Source organism: Cicer arietinum, chromosome 6, assembly GCF_000331145.2.
Source record: "Cicer arietinum cultivar CDC Frontier isolate Library 1 chromosome 6, Cicar.CDCFrontier_v2.0, whole genome shotgun sequence".
In the NCBI taxonomy this organism is placed as follows: Eukaryota; Viridiplantae; Streptophyta; class Magnoliopsida; order Fabales; family Fabaceae; genus Cicer; species Cicer arietinum.
Window position 1 is genome coordinate 15897761 of NC_021165.2, and position 19029 is coordinate 15916789.

General features: G+C 28.7%; 2 protein-coding genes and 1 pseudogene across 2 annotated transcripts; 1 reads left to right on the forward strand and 2 right to left on the reverse strand.

Annotated features, from left to right (window-relative positions):
- Positions 1-2864: 2864 nt before the first annotated feature.
- LOC140920642 (cytochrome P450 82A3-like) lies at positions 2865-3305 on the reverse strand. The gene has a single exon (XM_073369441.1). The coding sequence runs from the start codon at positions 3303-3305 to the stop codon at positions 2865-2867; it is 441 nt and encodes a 146-aa protein (XP_073225542.1).
- A 3269-nt stretch (positions 3306-6574) lies between these two features.
- Positions 6575-11240, forward strand: LOC140920643 (uncharacterized). The gene is made up of 4 exons (XM_073369442.1): positions 6575-6625; positions 9520-9915; positions 9985-10830; positions 11070-11240. The coding sequence occupies exons 1-4, from the start codon at positions 6575-6577 to the stop codon at positions 11238-11240; spliced, it is 1464 nt and encodes a 487-aa protein (XP_073225543.1).
- A 3830-nt stretch (positions 11241-15070) lies between these two features.
- LOC101489537 (cytochrome P450 CYP82D47-like) lies at positions 15071-18795 on the reverse strand (annotated as a pseudogene).
- Positions 18796-19029: the final 234 nt, after the last annotated feature.

Genomic DNA, 19029 nt, shown 5'->3' on the forward strand with positions numbered 1-19029 from the left:
TGTTCATCATGCATATGATGGATAATTTATTTTTTTTTTCCGCTAGGAATGAAAGGTAAATAGTTAGTCTCATTTAAATTTAGAGTTGTTGAAAGAGATGATTTGACAAATCGATTGCATAAATTGGTCAGAACAAGACTGACATACTTGTAATCGGGATGGAAACTTTCAAGATCAGTCAAACCACTTATGGGCTCTCAAGCGACTATATCATTATCTTTGATTGTGGTAGAAGTCTACACTGCCGTGTCATTGACCTTGATTCGTGATTTTCTAGTTCAACATTTGGAATGTGTGGATTCGAAGTTCCGACAAAAACACTTAAGCTTTCGATTGTGTGTGGCATATGAGGTTTAAATCTCGTCAACAATGATAACAATTTTCTGCGTCAATTTATTTTCTTGATGTGTTGTTATCATCCATCAATGGCGATGAGCTCACAATGATGATGATTAGGACGACGAAATGAGGCTCGAGAGTTTGGAAGCTAGGTTCCTTATCCTAGGTGTGTTCAAGGGTACATAAACTTGTGAGTTCAATCATTCAAACTAAACCAAACAAATTCACATTTTAATCAAACTCATTCATGTTCGAGCCCAATTCGAACCAATCTGCTCAAATTCAATAGTATTTGATTTAATTAGTATAATTGACATTTTGAATCCGCACATCCGCGAATCCAACTTGCTTGACATAACATACATATTATTATTATTTTCTATTATTAAGGTATAGACGTTATAATCTAATTGTTGTATTGAATTTGAAGATTTGTTGTTAATTTAGTTGTTTTATGTGTTAATTATTAAGTATTGAACATTGTATTATGATAAAAGTTTGTGATTATTAAAATTTTCAAATTTTAACATTTTATTACATTATTTAAGAATTAATTAATTTTTATAATATGCTAATCTAACACATTCCAACTTATTCATGATAAGGTTGATTTGGTTTAGGTTTTATATAAAAATTGTGGATTAAAAACTCAATTCAACCCAAAGAAAAATTGATAGAGTGTACACTCTTACCTTGTTCTATTGGACTTTAACTCATTTTCTCAGTATTGTGGGCTGCACTTTGCTTGGGTACAATATTGATTTTTTCATCTTGGGCTTGTAATGTGAAATAAAGGCCATAATTTTGTATTGCTTTATTTTTCAGCTTTAAGTGTCGTAGTCTATTTTTAAACTGTATTTCTCATATGTTAACTCTGATTGACAAATTTATTAATTCTGAGTGTGAGGGAGACGATTAAGAATAAAAATAGTTTTCTTAGGAAAATAATTTTATGTTAGTAGCTTACAATAATTGATTAGTTATAATTAAAATTAATTAGACTATTAGTGTTCACTAACCAGTAACCACTATAAATAATAGTATTATTGTATTTTTATTCTTATTTTTTTTTCTTTTATATGTATGATAACTAACAACTTTTTCTTCTCTTTAAAGCTCTAAAGCTTACATATGAGATAATTTACATTTATGTGATCACGTTGTTTCTAATATCATATAAGGCTACTATCGACACACCTACAATTGTCAATAATACACCTTTCTATAGTTTTTTCATATATTTTCTTCCAAAATAATTATGTTAGATAATATTTTCTTTGTCTTAAAATATAAGTAAATTTTGATTAAAAAAATTAAGTATGTCCTTAGTTCAATAGACTGCATTTTAACATTACAATCTTAATTTTTTTTTGGTACAAACACATCTTTACTGGAGAATCTAATTATTTAATTTTTCACTAATAATTATTTATTTAATATTACAAGCATTGTTTTATAGTAAACTTTTTGGAATGAAAAAAAATTATTTTGAGAATTAAAAAAATAAGCCATTCAATTTATTTATATTTATTTTATACAATAGAATAAAATAAAGATGATATTTTGACAAGTTTGACAAGTGTCATTTAATTAGAGTGTAGGCAAATATAAAGTTTCTGTTTACAGAAATAATTTAGTAATTATTCTTTTGTTTATATTATTTTGTTTCTATTAATCTAATCTAATTAATTTATTAGTTATTGAAGAGTACATGAATTTAATTGATATTATTATTATTAAAAATAATAATAACAATAATACCAATATCAGCAATATTTTTAATTAATTTATTAGTTATTAAAGAGTACATGAATTTAATTGATATTATTATTATTATTAAAAATAAAAATAACAATAATACCAATATCATCAATATTTTTATTCATGGTCAATTTTATGTGGTTATTTCACGATAAAATCAACGAAATGATTGAAGATTCTTATTTTAAGTTATGAAAAAACTACGTGCTTACACGACAAATGTTGTTTACATAAATTTTTTTCAATAATTTATAAATATAGAGACGAAATTTATTTTACCATTAGATTTTTGTTATTGTAAATTATTTAGTTTACGTGTATGAGATTGAATTCACAATTTATGAAATTTATGGCTTTAATACCAATAAAATTTATTACATAGTTTCTATAAAAAAAATTATATAGATTAGTTAGACAAAAATATATTATCAATGAAAATAATAACATTTATAAAAAATATAGATTAATAAAATAATATATTTATCAAAATCATAATGTATCCATGTGCGACACACGAGTTACACACTAAATATATATTAATCTATAAATAGAATTCCAAATTCAATATCATGTTTAAATAAATTCATTCCAACGAAATTAAGTTTTTCTTGAAAAATTCTAATTCTAAATTTAGAAACTAATTTTAATTATGAGCACAAATTTATTTAATAATGGGATGTTTTTATTTAGTACTTGCGTCTAATCAAAACAAATCTCCATCTCAAGTTTATTTATCTCCAAATGGAACGTAAAGTCTCTAAGTATTAATTCTTACTATAAACTTGAGTTGATATACGAGGAGTGAAAATCATCTTGAGTGGAGACGCTTTGATGTTGGTTAGTCCACTTTCTTCAACCATATCAACCAGTTCTCCATTTGGAGCCACTATGTTCAATCCATGCGACAAAGTAGCAAATGTTATTTGAATAAGTTTAAGACCAAACGAGATTCCATGACACATTCTTCTACCCGTGTCAAATGGAATCAATTCAAAATTTTGTCCTTTGATATCGACATCTTTGTGTGTTGTGAAGAATCTCTCTAGTCGAAACTCCAATGAATCAGAATATAACAAATGATCCCGTTGGAGTTTTAAAATGTTGGTTAGGAGATGCATGCCAATGGGTACATCGTATCCACCCACTATACAATCTTCAATGGACTCATGAGGTAGGTTGAGTGGTGCGGGCGGATACAAACGCATTGTTTCCTTGATAATACTCTAACTTCTTCAAATCTGATTCCATTGCCTTCCTTTCTCTAACAATTTGGGTATCTAATTCGTGTATGGCTTTGTGGAGAACTTCACGATTGTTGAAAACTAAAGATAGAGCCCAAGTTAATGTTGACGTTGTAGTGTTTGTGCCAGCTAGAATTAATGACTGCAAAGTATTATAAAACTGTTTTATTTTTTGCCCAGGAATGAGAATATGCTAGGCCGTCCAGGGGCCTATGGTCTGATCTACTTATGGTTTGGCCTGACCTGTTTAATAAAAAGGTCAGGCTCAAGCTGTTTTTAAAGCCTATTTATGTAAATAGGTCAGGCTCAGGCTTATAAAAAAGCCTATTAGGACTGACAGACCGGCATATATATATTTTATATGTATTTCATTCTCTATTTTTTCTTCTTCTAATTTCCATTGCACTCACTCCAACAAATATGTATGAAAACAACATATTTTTTATAAAAACCGATATTATTTATTTGTTACTTTATATTTTATAAAAACCAATACTATTTATTTGTTATCTTTATATATATTATTAGTATATAAATTTAAAAACCCTAATTGTTTATTATTACTGAATATGAGTTTGTTTGAGAGGTAATATTCCGAGTTGTTTGAGAGGATTTGTTTAGAGGTAATATTATGAGTTGTTTGAGAGATAATAATAAGTGCGTTTGTTTCAATAAAAAATTTATTCTTTTAAACCAAAAACTATTTTTTAGGGTTTAAAAGGTATTTGTTTCATATTTTTTAAAAATTATTTTGTTAAAAAAATCATTTTTTTATTTAATATATATACATATACACATTAGTATTGGTATATGGAGAATATATAAATCGATATGTGTAGAGCATCATGTAGCTATATATATATATATATATATATATATTATTACTAAATATGATGTTGTACGAGAGGATTTGTTTGAGAGGTAATAATATGAGTTTGTTTGAGACCACTTTTTTTGAAAGATAATAATGGGTGCGTTTGTTTTAATAAAAAAATTTATTCTTTTAAACAAAAAATAATTTTTTAGAGTTTAAAGGGTGTTTGTTTCATATTTTTTTAAATTATTTTGTTAGAAAAGTTATTTTTAATGTGAATAAGGCTTTTAAATAGGCTTACATGCCAGACCATGGTAGGCCGTAGGCCAGGCTCAGACCGGAAAAAAAGCCTATCATAGGTCGTAGGCCAGGCTTAGGCCTCAAAAATTCATCGTAGGTCAGACTCAGACCTTTCAAAGTCTGACCTGGCCTGACATATTCCCACCCCTACTGCTATGTTAGTTTAATTGAAAGAAAACATCCTAAATTTTAATAAGGTTTAAATGCATTTTTTATTCTCTTATTTTTCTTTTCATTTTTAAATTCGATTTATTGATTCCCTATTAACTAATTATTGGGATTTTTTGTCCCCCGTTACTTACTTTTTGTGGTATGACACTCTCCTTAACTTATTTTTGTTATTAATTTTATTTATATATTAAATATTAAAAATCAATTTATTATCTTATATATATATATTAAAATATTTAAAATTAAAACTTATTAAAAATATTTAAAGTTTATTTCATTTCTAAAATAAATTAATATTTATATATTAAAATATAAAAAGTAAATTTATTGTATTTTATTTATAAATTAAAATATTTAAATAATACCATAGTTTAAAGTTAACACTAAAACTAAACAAATTTATTTATATTGATATTAAAAATATGTAAAAATAAAATAAATAATAAAATTAAAGTACTAAAAATTTAAAATTTTAAAAAATAAATATTTTAAAGTTTTACATTATTGTTGCATAAAATAATTTATTTTATAAATAAAATAACATAAATTTAGTTTTAACTATTTTATTTTTTAAATACAATAAATTAAACTTACCTTTATTATTTTAATATATAAATAATAAAGTAAAATAAATATCAGATATTATTAACAATGTGAGAAATTTGAATATGAAATATAATATTAGGGTATTTAAAATAAAATTAATAAAAATTTAATTATTTAATATAAATTTTTTAAAATTTTAAATTATTAAAAAAAAGTTAGCTATGATAAATGCATAATAAATATTTACAAAAAAATAATTTTAAATATTTTAATATATGTAAGTAAAATAAAATAAAATTATTTATAGTATTTTCATATATAAATAATATTAATAATAAAAATAAGTTAATGAGAATGTCACATTATTAAAAATAGTAGAGGACAAAAAAATTCCAATAGCTAACATAAACAAGTATCATATATGAGAAAGTGATAGAAAAATGGCTTTGGACAAAGTAAAGGTGAAATATGTAAAACTCTTCAAGAATAACATACAACTATGATATCTATGAATCAAAAAGATGCTAATGTCAAAACTATGCTTATATTTATATTTTAGAATTTAATTACATATTTCTCTTATGATTCAATAACAATTACTAACACAACATTATGATAAGCAAAATAATTTAATGATTAAGACCACATAAGATGGAAATTCTCAAAACTATAGGAAATATACTTTTTTTTGAGCGATAAAGAGATATAATATCATGCCAATTCTAAATATTACATTATTATCATAATAATAGAACATATAAAAAGTAATATATAAACACAAAGACAGAAGCAAAGAAGAATGATTACGTTAGAAACAAGTATAAACACACATAATAGAAACAAACAAAAAATCATACCTTATGCATGTGACTTTGTAAGATGTTATTAGAAAGCCTCATACATATTAAACTGCTAAAAGAAAAATAAATTCAAAATTAATAAGTTATATGTTGATTTTAAAGATAAAAGTAAACAACAACATTTCAAAAGAAAAAGAGCTCTATCAAAAAAATAAAACCTAAATTTCTACACAAAAAATTTAGAGAAAAAAGAAATCCCTAAATTTCTATTGAAAAAAGAGAAATACCTAAATTTATATTTACAAAATGAAATTGGTATTGCAAAAATAGAAATTCATCATAAATATATTTTTTACGAAAATCATAAAATTAGAACAATTGATAACATACCAAGGATTAATAGATTTGTGGTGAATCTGAGAAAAAAACACATATGATGGTAGCGGTCGTGGGTTTGCGACACTGGGTGGTGAATGAGGAAGTGATTGAGAGCAAATGAGAAAGAGGTTTTTCTTTCGGTGATGCTGGGTTTTCTGGTGAGTGAGTAGCATATAAGGAATCGTGATAGAAAGAAGACGAATCGTGAACTTATTGCCGCTGGCATGGATGTCGTCGTTAGAGAGGGTGATGGTAATGGAAAGAAAATGGTCAGGGTGAGCGGGAACGACAATGTGTGTGAAAAAGAGTGAGAAAAAAAAAAGAGTGAGGGTGAGGAAAAAAAATAGAGTTAGGGTATATGATAAAGTTTATTGAGAAAAAAGTAATATATTTAATTTTATCCAAAAAAATGTATAGCATCGGTCATGTGACACTAACAAGTTGAATACAATATTAAAACATCAAGCGTTAGACATATTTAGAGCAACATCGGTTGTCCGACACAATTTATTAATGAAGACAAATAAAAAATGGTTTATTAATTTAGCGTTCGTTGGACCGACGCTAAATTGACAATAGTAACGTCGGTGTCAGAGGCCAACACTAAAATCAGTTTTTCTAGTAAATGTAAATTCTAACTACAATTAATAAATATAAAAATCACATATTTAAGAAAAATTAGTCCCATCTCAATGAAGATATCTCTAAAATCGTTGTTTAAGATTTTCATGTGTGTTTGAGATGAATATATGCATTGTTTACCTACACCTACATTTAAATAATTAAAAACGAGTTGAGTTTGTTGCTGACAAAAATGATGTTATGGTTGAACGAAGAAGTATATGAAAATTTGAGAATAGCTGAGATTTTAGGTTGCACAAAGGAGAAAAAGAAGAAGAAATGGGATTTCATATTTTAGGTTTTGCAAGTTTGAGAATTTGTGATTTAGTCCTCATAAATATACCTAGTTGTCAAATATTTGACATATTATCAACTATTATCATGTTAAAGACTCTCACGTCACTCTTCTGTTTGTCACAAAAGCTTTTTTAACACAAATTATTAGCAAGGATAATATTAAAACTAAATTGAAATTACAGAGTTTAAATTGAAGACAAATTTACGGGAACGAAAATCAGAAAGACACGAATTTACAGAGACAAATCAAATATTTAAGCCTAATATTTTTGTTTTAGTATGATTAGTTATCTAACATATACTACATTTTTTTTGCTATTTTTCTCTATCGTCCAGTGCAATTCTAATATGGGATACTATTTGAACGATCTTTATTAGACAACTTATAAAAAGGTTGAAACAATATATCAACTATGTCCAATGAAGGGTAACAAACCCCATATGAAAGTGAAATATTGTATCATAACTTTGAAATGCAATAACTTAAAAAAGGTCGTCCAAATATCTCATCGAATTAGAATTGAAATTGACGATATAGGAAAAAAAGCCACGAAAATATAGACTATGTTGAATAACCGATTATATTCAAAACGTTAATCAAATATTACTAAAAACTCTAGTCGATCTTGCTAATATTTTGTTTATATTTTGTGTGTTTATTATTTTTAGAAATTTTATTAAATTAAATTATTATTAATTATTTTATTATACTTTTTCATTTTAAAATAATGCAAAAAAAAAAGAGGTAAGAACTCACCATTTCAAATGGAAACATTCTTATCCTTTATGAAAATAAAAACAACAATAAAAATAAAATTTCCAATGTTTTATAAAGTTGCCATTTCAAATGGACGTGTCTTTCAATAAGTCGTTTGTTCAATAGATGACCATTTACTAGTTCAAAAATTAAGATAGATTGGTATATAAATTTGAAGATGACGCATATTAGTGTTTTTTTTTCAAGGGAGGGTTACTTAAAAAAAACCTAGATTAATTAATCAAATTAATTATTAATAATTATTAATTAATTGTTGAATACGCGTCGAATGTTAAGTTTTGAATAAATCGTCATGAGTTGAACCATTCTCTTATGTCTAGAAAATTGATATCTATAATAATATGTTAAATTTATAAATGATAGTTCAATTTCATCAATAATAAATTAATTAAAATATGATACTTATTTTGTAATTTTTATCAATGGAAATATATTTCATATGTGATAGTTCAATATTATAAGTGATAATTTGTCTTAAGTATGATAATTATTTTGAATTTATTAATGATAACTTATTTTGTATACAATAATATTCAAAATTATTTTTTAAATACAAATCTATCTTGTAATGATATTACATGAATTTTTTTATAATTGAAATTTTGTTTCATACATGATAATTATTATGTTAACGATAATTTATGGTAAGTGAATTTTTTTAAAATTGTTTTCCAATTTATTTTTCATTCATTTTAATGTACAAGAGAAACTTTTTTTTTTTTTTTTATTTGATGAAGGAGGATTTTTTAACATGAATGTTTTGTGACTATGCATAAGTGAAATTCTAAAGAAATTAATTAACAACCTTGTCAAAAGAAAAATAAAATTGCCAATTTATTTTAACCCCATTTTTTTCTTCTTGACTTTAATTTTTCGTTCTCCCTCTTCAAGTCATCTCTCTTCTTCCCAAATCCTAGCAGTTGTCGGCCATCCACCACTCCTTTGGCAAAAAAATTACATATTACATTCTCTCTTTATGGTATATCTTTCTATCATTATAATTTCGAAAGGAACAATCTTAAAAGTAAATTAAGTATAGATGTGAGTTTTCCGACTACTCTCAATTGTTTTTCTGTAAATCCCGATCAATACTAAATTGTCCTCGCCAATCTCTAGAAAACACATAATTAATTTTTTGATTGAGGTGTTTAATGGAAACCACCAAATCGGAATCGTTGCCACCACATTGAAAAAGATAATGTCTATGTTTTGTGTTCTTTACTGATTTCCTTTCATTTGTTTCCACTTATTTGAGTTGTATTTGTATGTCTTAGTTATATTTGTACCTAGTCAAAGTTAGTTAGTTAGGCTATTAACCATTTCTTAATTATTCTCTTAGGAAGTTAAGTTTGATATATAAATTAGGAAATCTCTATTGTAAATATCAATTAATTCTTTCATAATAATAACAATTAATATAAGATATATTTAACATATTCTCTTCCCAATTATCACAAGATAACATGATATCAGTGTAAATTTTTTCTGCGTTTCCTCACTTTACCTTTACCTTTACTTTCCCCCACTTTACCTTTACCTTTACTTTCCCTCACTTTACCTTTACCTTTACTTTCCCTCATACTTCTCCTTCACCATCTTCAAATGACAGATGAACATGAGGCTTCTTCCTCTGATTCAGAAATTTCCCCTTCTTTGTCTTCATCCAAAGACTCATTATTAAATCCAAGAATCCTTTATTTTTTGCATCCCGACGAGAACCTCGGCGCAACTGTGGTTTCGGTTCTTTTAAATGACAACAACTATCACACATGGAGCAAATTGATGCGTCGTGCTCTTTCATCCAAGAACAAAATTCGGTTTATCAATGGTACCTTGCCTCAGCCCTTATCCACGAATTCAGATTTTGAGGTTTGAGAAAGATGCAACAACATGGTCATCTCTTGGATAACAAAAACCCTATCTCCCCATATATCGCAGAGTACCATCTGCATTGATTCAACATCAGAGTTATGGGCTGATCTCCGTGATCGTTTCACTCAAGGAAATCATTTTCGATTTTCTGATCTCCTCCGTGATCTCCATTCAATCAAGCAAGGTGAACACTCTTTGTCTAGCTATTTCACTGATTTGAAGATTCTTTGGGATGAATTGGAGGATCTTCGCCCAACACCATCATGCACATGCCCTATTCCTTGTTCTTGCAAGCTCAACACAACAGTTCGTGATTTCAAGCATGAAGAATATATCTCTTATTTTCTAAAAGGTTTGAATGAAAATTACAATAACGTTCGCACACAGATTTTATTCATGGATCATTTACCTTCAATTAGCAAAGTGTATTATCTTGTTGTTCAACAAGACCTTGTTCCCAATTCAACCCACAATCCACCTGATACTGTTGTTGCTTTTAATATCAATACTCCCAACAATTCCAATCAAGGTCGTGGCTGTGGTCGTGGCCAGCCTCGTCCTTCCATGTTTTGTACTCATTGCCATAAAAATAATCACACCGTAGACACATGTTATTTCAAACATGGCTTTCCACCGGGTTATCGTAAAAACCAATTTGCAAATTTGTCTTCAACAAATGATTCCAAGAATTATTTTCTCTCCCAGCCTCCACAGCAGCCCGATTCCAACAAACACTTTAGCAAAGAAGATTATCAGATTTTGATTAATCTATTACATCATTCTAAATCTGATGCTACCACCAAGAATTCCGTTCCAGATCAATCCAATCACATAGTATCAAGTATTTCCAATACAGGTTTCGTTTCTAATCGTCTTTCTCTATGGATTATGGATTCGGGGGCCTCCGATCATGTTTGTCCCTATATTAAATGTTTTTCTTCAATTAAACAAATTGAACCCGTTGCTATTATATTTCCAAATGGTTCGTCTATTCTTGCGCATTTTTTCGGACATGTTTACTTTACTTCTAATCTTTACTTGCAAAATGTGTTGTTTATTCCTCAGTTCAATTTCAGTTAATATCTATTTCAAAACTCACGAATGATTTGCATTGCAAAATCTTATTTTCTAAGAGCATTTGTACAATTCAGGATTTGCATACCCAGAAGACTATTGGGCATGTGGAGCATCGTAATAGTCTTTATATTCTTGATCATATTCCTGCCTCTGCTATAGTTTTGTCTACTGAATCTGGTCCTATTTCTAATGACCATTGTATTGACTTTGTTAATGCTACCTTACCACATAAATTTGATGTTTGACATTTTAGATTAGGCCATCCATCAATAACTGTGTTACAACAAATGTGTAAACAATTTCCTTACATTTCAGTTAATAAAAATCTGATTTGTGACTCTTGTCATTTGGAAAAATGTCTAAACTCCCCTTTCCCCTTAGTGAAAGTGTTTCTTTACATATTTTGATCTTATACATGTTGATAATTTGGGTCCTATTAGTGTCCCTTCTTTTGATGGTCATCAATATTTTCTAACTATTGTTGACGATTATTCACGATTTACTTGGTTATTTTTAATGCATGCTAAATCTGAAACTCGTATGCTCCTTCAAAACTTTGTTTCCTTTGTTTCAACACAATTCAATACAAAAGTCCAGAAAATCCGCAGTGATAATGAGATTGAATTCAACATGCCTCCATTTTATTCTAGTTTGGGCATAATGCATCAAACCTCTTGTGTTGAGACACCCCAACAAAACTCAATTGTTGAAAGGAAACATCGTCATCTTCTTAATGTGACTAGATCACTTCTTTTCCACTCTAAACTACCCAAGAATTTTTGGTCTTTTGCTATTAATCATGCTGTTTTTCTTATTAATAGGTTAACTACTCATGTTTTACATAATAAGACCCATTTTGAAATGTTATATAAACAATCTCCTACCTTTATGGATTTGAAGGTTTTTGGTTGTCTTGCTTATGCTTCCACTTTGCTTCACCATAGAACTAAACTCGATCCAAGGGCCAACAAGTGCATTTTCCTTGGCTTTAGAGAAGGAACTAAAGGTTATTTGATGTTTGATTTACATACTCATGCCACCTTTGTTTCTAGGAATATAGTTTTTTATGAACATGTTTTTCCATATGCTAATCCTAATTCTACTTCCTTACATATTAATGATGATTCTCATGACTCTTTTATTTTGTTTGATGATACTGACATGCCTTTGCCTAATACTGTTTCTGTTAATAACTCCACTAACGACAGTACTCTGTCTGCTTCATCTAGTCTTGATACTAGTCCTAACAATTTACATACTTCTCATGTATTTGATTTTGATGCGCATCCAGATACTCTTCGTAGGTCTTCCAGGTCTAAGAAGGCCCCTGCTTACTTACACGATTTTGAGTGTAATTTTGCACATGCTAGGCACCATAAGTCTGATACATTGTATCCTTTATCCCATGTCTTATCTTATTCTAAATTGTCACCTTATTTCTATCATTTCATTTCCTTTATTTCTGTTGTTCGTGAACCTACCAGCTTTAAACAGGCTGTCACATACAGTAATTGGACTCAGGCCATGCAGTCTGAACTAACAACACTTGATCAGAACAACACTTGGACTCTTACTGAGTTACCACAAGGTAAGAAGCCCATAGGTTGTCGATGGGTTTATAAGGTAAAATATAACGTTGATGGTTCTATAGAACGTTATAAGGCACGTATTGTTGCCAAATGTTTCAATCAAATTGAAGACATTGATTATTTTGATACTTACTCACCTGTAGCCAAACTCACTACTGTAAGACTCTTACTTGCTCTTGCATAATCTCATAATTGACATTTGCATCAGTTAGATGTTCATAATGCTTTTTTACATGGCAATTTAGAAGAGGAAGTCTATATGCAATTGCCCTCTGGGTTACTGGCTCATAATCCAAATATTGTTTGCAAACTTCACAAGTCTCTTTATGGTTTAAAACAGTCCAGTAGGCAATGGTTTGCTAGACTTTCCTTTGCTCTCATTTTAAAAGGGTATACTCAATCTAATTCAGATCACTCTTTATTCATTAAATCCATTTCCTCGTTCTTTACTGCCTTATTGATATATGTTGATGACATCATAATTTATGGAAACAACATCGATGAAATATTCGAAATTAAAACCTTTTTGAACTGTACTTTCAAAATTAAAGATTTGGGCCACTTGAAATACTTTCTTGGCCTTGAAATTGCTAGGTCCAAATCTGGTATACATATTTCCCAAAGAAAATATACTTTAGATATTTTATCTGATGTTGGTATGCTTGCCTCTAAACCATGCTCTGTACCTATGCAGAAAACATCTAAATTCAGCAAGGATTTAGGCCAACCTCTCACTGATCCAGCATCCTACAGAAGACTCATTGGAAAGCTGATCTACTTGACAAATACACGACTAGATATTAGTTATACAATACAACAACTTTCCCAATTTATGTCCAACCCTACAAAATTTCATTATGACGCTGCCATACAAATTCTTCGTTATCTCAAATTATCACCAGCACAAGGCATTATGTTGTCTTCTTCATCCTCTGTTCAACTTAAAGCTTTCTGTGATAGTGAGCGGGTTTTGTATTTTTTTGGGCGATTCTCTCATTTCATGGAAGTCCGAAAAGCAACCTACAGTTTCTAAATCTTCTTCTGAGGCGGAATATCGAGCAATGGCGTCAACGGTGTGCGAAATACAATGGCTCACTTACCTCCTTAATGACTTCAAATTGCCAACTATTGCACCAGCCCTGCTGTACTGCGACAATCAGTCTGCAATGCATATCGCATCTAATTCTTCATTCCATGAGCGGACTAAACATATTGATTTGGACTACCATATCGTCAGAAAAAGTTGCAACAAGGACTATTTCATCTTCTCCCTATTTCTAGTCATCTTCAGCTGACAGATATTTTTACTAAGGCCTTAGATTCTTCCCCTTTCTTATTTCCAAGTTAGGCCTCACTACTCGAGCTTGAGGGGGGCTTAGTTGTATTTGTACCTAGTCAAAGTTAGTTAGTTAGGCTATTAACCATTTCCTAATTATTCTCTTAGGAAGTTAAGTTTGATAGCTCCTATATAAATTAGGAAATCTCTATTGTAAATATTAATTAATTCTTTCATAATAATAACAATTAATATGAGGTATATTCAACATATTCTCTTCCCAATTATCACAAGATAAGAGTATGGTTGCATGTACTTATTGGAATCTTCATTTTCTAGTTAGAAGTCTATTTGAATTTATGTTTTTTATTGTTGCTAATATAAAGAAAACATGTAATTTTTCTTGATGAAGGAATTTCTTTTTTGATATTTTTTTCAGTTATAATAAACATTTTTTTGATGTTTTGTCAGTTCTATTTCTGAAGTAATTTATTTTTTTAGCATGTATTTTTTTATGGGTTTAGATTGCTTTAGATCCTATTCTGCATGATTTATTTGATTTTCACATGGTAAATTATTTGGACTTAGACATTTGTTTCACCATTCTTTCATATTCTTCTCATTAAATTTATTTATCATCCTTTTTAAAAACCTAAAAAGACAAAAATCCAAATCTTGCATTAAAGTCATTTTGTTTTAAACACTCATACTAACTCCGGTGAAAAAACAAAAAAAATTATTTGTTAAAATATTTCCCTTTTAAGTGATTAAGAAATAAAGTAATAGAAGATTAAAAAGGGGGGAACAAAAGAGAAAAATAATCATTAACATAAAAAAGTGACAAAAAAAAACAACGAGAGTAAATTTTGCATTCAATTTAATGATAATTTTTGTAGTAACACGAAAAAACTAATGATAATTTAATGATAATATATAAAGGTTGAAATGTCTTTATAATTAATTTTGTTGATAGGGCAATTTTAAAATTCAATCAACCACCACTTTCAACCATTTTTAACGTGAATTTGCCTAATTTGTCCCTGCTTTATTTGTTAGATTACGGTTCTAATTTAAACATGTTCTTTTCTTATGTTTAATATACCAACAAGTACCTCCAATATACTTTATGTTTTTAAAATTAAATCAATAAAGTAAATTGAAATGACATATTATTTTCGATGATTTTTTAAATTCAGTAACTACATGATAATGAGTAAAATTTAATATGCATTATATTATATTTAGTAATTGAATCTCTATTGTATTTGCATTGGACAAGACATTTATTTAAGATAATTTGTGTTTATTTATTACGATACGACGTAGAACTTCAAACATTAATTTTGACTAAAAAGTTGAGTAGACAGACGAGGAGTGAGAATAACTTGGAGTGGAGAGGCTTTGATGTTGGTGAGTCCGCTCTGTTCAACCATATCTAATGGTCCTTCATCTGGAGTCACTATGTCAAACTCGTGTAATAAAGTAGCCAGTGTTATTTGTATTAGTTGAAGACCAAATGAGATTCCAGGACACATTCTTCTACCCGCACCAAATGGAATCAACTCAAAATATTGTCCCTTAACATCGACATCCTTGTGCGTTGTGAGGAATCTCTCTGGACGAAACTCTAATGGATCAGAATATAAGATAGGATCTCGTTGGAGTTTTGAAAGGTTAGTTAGAAGACGTGTGCCAGCAGGCACATGGTATCCACCGATGGTACAATCTTCAATGGACTCATGAGGTACATTAAGTGGTGCAGGTGGATACAAACGTAAAGTTTCCTTGATTATGGCTTGGAGATACTCCAATTTTGTCAAATCTGATTCCATTGCCATCTTTTCCTTACCAATTTGTGTATCTAATTCTTGAATAGCTTTGTTTAGGACTTCACGGTTGTTAAGAAGTAAAGATAGAGCCCAAATCAATGTTCCTGCCGTAGTGTCTGTGCCTGCTAGAATTAGTGCCTGCAAAAATTACTATTTTTTTAGACTACGTGCTTCTTTATCAATTTAATTAGTAAAAACAAAATAATGCAAAATTAAAGACTACATGAATAAAGAAAAATGCAAAACTAAACAAAATAACCCAACTATTGTTTTTATGTTTATCTTCTAGTATAACTTCTCAAAATGAATAAAGATAAATGCAAATTAAAGACTAAAGTCACCAATCCTGAAATATAATTTACCCAAGTTTTCTTTTAATAGGAAAAAACTTTATTAGTATGCTACAAACAAGCACAATATCATGTTCAGGATAGTGTTAGAATGTTACACTTCATAGTTGCTACAATCAAATTACCAGCCCCAAGCTTAAGATATGATCTACAATTGCTCATCAAACACACACCTGCCTTTTTACTTTTTTATACTAAAAGTAAGTAATAAATATATTAACTTTATATTCAAAAACTCATAATTTACGTCCATTCATTTAACAATTTATTTGATATTTATATCTATTCATATCACATCAGTCTTTATATTTTTATCTTTTAAGATGTTTGAGATTTAGATGAACACGAAACACGAAACAATTTTTCTAATACAATGCACCTAAAAATAACACAATAAAAGAAAATGAAGAAAACAGAAAAAATGTCCTTTCCCCAATCCCGAGACAAAAATAAAAGAAAATGATAGTTCATGTAAAATCTCAAAATATATTAAAAATATATAAGATATTATAAAAATGACACAATAATTTATTTAAATAAGAAACTTAAGAAAAAGCTAAAATTGTGTTAGTTAACTTTTTTTCCTTTCAAAAACAGCGATCTCTGCATGTCATTAGTTTCAATTGAATTGTGCATAATTTAAAAAAACTATTAGATACATTAATTTTAATGATAAAATAGATTTCATTTATTAAAATATAGAAGTACTTGTAGAATAATTATGTTTGACAGGATAATCTCGATAAATGACAGGTTAGTTGAGAAATATATATATATTTTTAAATGAAACACTAGATTTTGTTTGATATTGTAAAAATTAACAGTGTCTATTTAATGTATATAAAATATATTTATTTTGGTAGTTTTGAAAGAGCATAAATACAATGTTACTCAAAATATATTTATATCATCAAAATATATTTTAGGAGTTTTGAAAGTACATAAATATACTTTGGGAGTTTTGAAAGTACATAAATAATATATTTATTTTTTGAAAATATGTTTAAAAATGGTTTTTTTTTATTATCATAAAAATAATTTTTAATATATTTGTATATAATTTTATAAAAGTAATATTTTAAACTACAAAATTACATTAAAAACACAATTTTTTTTAAATACATTAATTTCTCTCTTTTCTAAAATTACTATAGGCATGCCGTCATAATTTGATTATCTTTAATTATTAAGACATTCGTTAGTAAACAATTGAAATATTTTAAATTGATCAATTCAAAATTTATAACTTTAATTCATTTCTTAGACCTTTCAAAATTAACTAATGTATCTTAAATACTCATCAAAAAGCAATAAATAAACTCACAAAAACAAAAATAAATTTGTATCAACATATAACACAGAAAGATAAAATGATTCGAATAAAAGAAATAAAAACAACAATAAAATGATATGGAGAAATCGAAAAGGATAAACCTACATCAAAATCGAAGGAAAAGAGAAGAAAATCCGATAAAAATTGATGAGAGTAATTTAAGATTTTTAAAAAAGATAAAAATAATTATATTATTTTCTCCTATTAATAAATTAAATTGTGTGATGGTTAAAAATTTATAATTGACTCTTCTGATTCTTCTAGATAACGATGGAGATAGATGTGGGGACATATATGTTTCTTCCATATAATATTTTTTTAATAAAGCAAAGAAGAAATTGGCAAGTGACATACCAGACAAGTTGCTTTAATTACGGTGTCTGCATTACGACCGTCTATTTCTTGATCATCAACGGTGGAAAGGAGCACATCCATGAAGTCACGCTCGCCATCAGGATTCTTGTTGCGTTTGTGTTGATCAAGCCAAACACTAACAAACTCATCTAACTCTTTCGCCGTTTTCTTCATTTTCTTCTCACTTCCATCCAAATCCAACCATCTCAAAAACGGCAACGTATCAGAGATAACAAATGAACCGCTGAGATCGAAGAAATCCCTAAGTGCTTTTCTAATCCGTTGATTCTCTTCTTCGTTACCGTCAAAACGTTTTCCCATCACCGTTCTAAACACAACGTTTAACGCTATGTCCGAAAACCATTTTTTCATTTCCGTAATTGCCCTTTCAGAACTACCCTCGTTCTTCATCTTTAACCAAAATGAGTAACTGTTTTTCACCGCCTCTTTCACTTCTGATTCCATCACGTGTTTGAGCTTATGTATTTGTTGGGTGGAAAGAACATGAAGGGTGGATATCTTACGCACTGTACGCCAATAGGAACCGTAGAGGCTGAAACCTATCATAGAATTGTTATAGCCTAATATTTCAAAGGCTAAGATTTTGGACGGGAAGCAAACGCTCTGTCGTTTACTGTGAAACATTGTTTGGCCATTTCAGAATTGCTTACTACTAAAGTTTTATGAACACCCAAACGTATGGTGAAGATCGGTCCGTATTTGTCGGCTAAGTTTCCCAAGGTCACGTGAGGTGGCTGGGACCCACCTAAGAGGTGGAGGTGGCCGATCAACGGCCAAGCACCGCCGGCTTCTGGAGGTGATGGTGTCTTGGTAGATAGACGAGAATTGGTGGTTCTATGTAGCCATAAGAAAATGAAGATAAACAAGAAGGTGACGCATATTGTAACTGGAAGAGGTGGTATTGACAGTGAATTATTCATATCCATAGTGCTGATACCTGATAGGAACTTCTCTGCCTAATAATGCCTATATATATTTGAAAATTGACCGTACACAGCGGGTAAAAGTAAAAAAGAACATTGTTCAAACTAAGCCTCGTGTTTCGCGTTCCTTTGTGATATATTTTATTAAATTTTAAATATAAATAAAAATAAATTAATTAAAATCAATATATTTAGTATAAATTTTAAATTAGATACATGACTTTCTTTTTACTTAAATTTAAAATAAAAATAATATTTTAGAAGAGTTGTGTTATTTATCACGGGCAAAAACATCACAAATTGTTTTGATTGTTGAATCTAAGTTTGAGTCGCCTAAAAAGAGACTTTAATTATTCTAA

Coding starts and splice junctions, on each gene's coding strand:
- LOC140920642 (XM_073369441.1), bottom strand. CDS start 3,305: ATGCGTTTGTATCCGCCCGCACCACTCAACCTACCTCATGAGTCCATT.
- LOC140920643 (XM_073369442.1), top strand. CDS start 6,575: ATGGATGTCGTCGTTAGAGAGGGTGATGGTAATGGAAAGAAAATGGTC. Junction 9,916..9,984: donor CCACGAATTCAGATTTTGAG/GTTTGAGAAAGA, acceptor CATATATCGCAG/AGTACCATCTGCATTGATTC. Junction 10,831..11,069: donor ATTCGGGGGCCTCCGATCAT/GTTTGTCCCTAT, acceptor TGTACAATTCAG/GATTTGCATACCCAGAAGAC.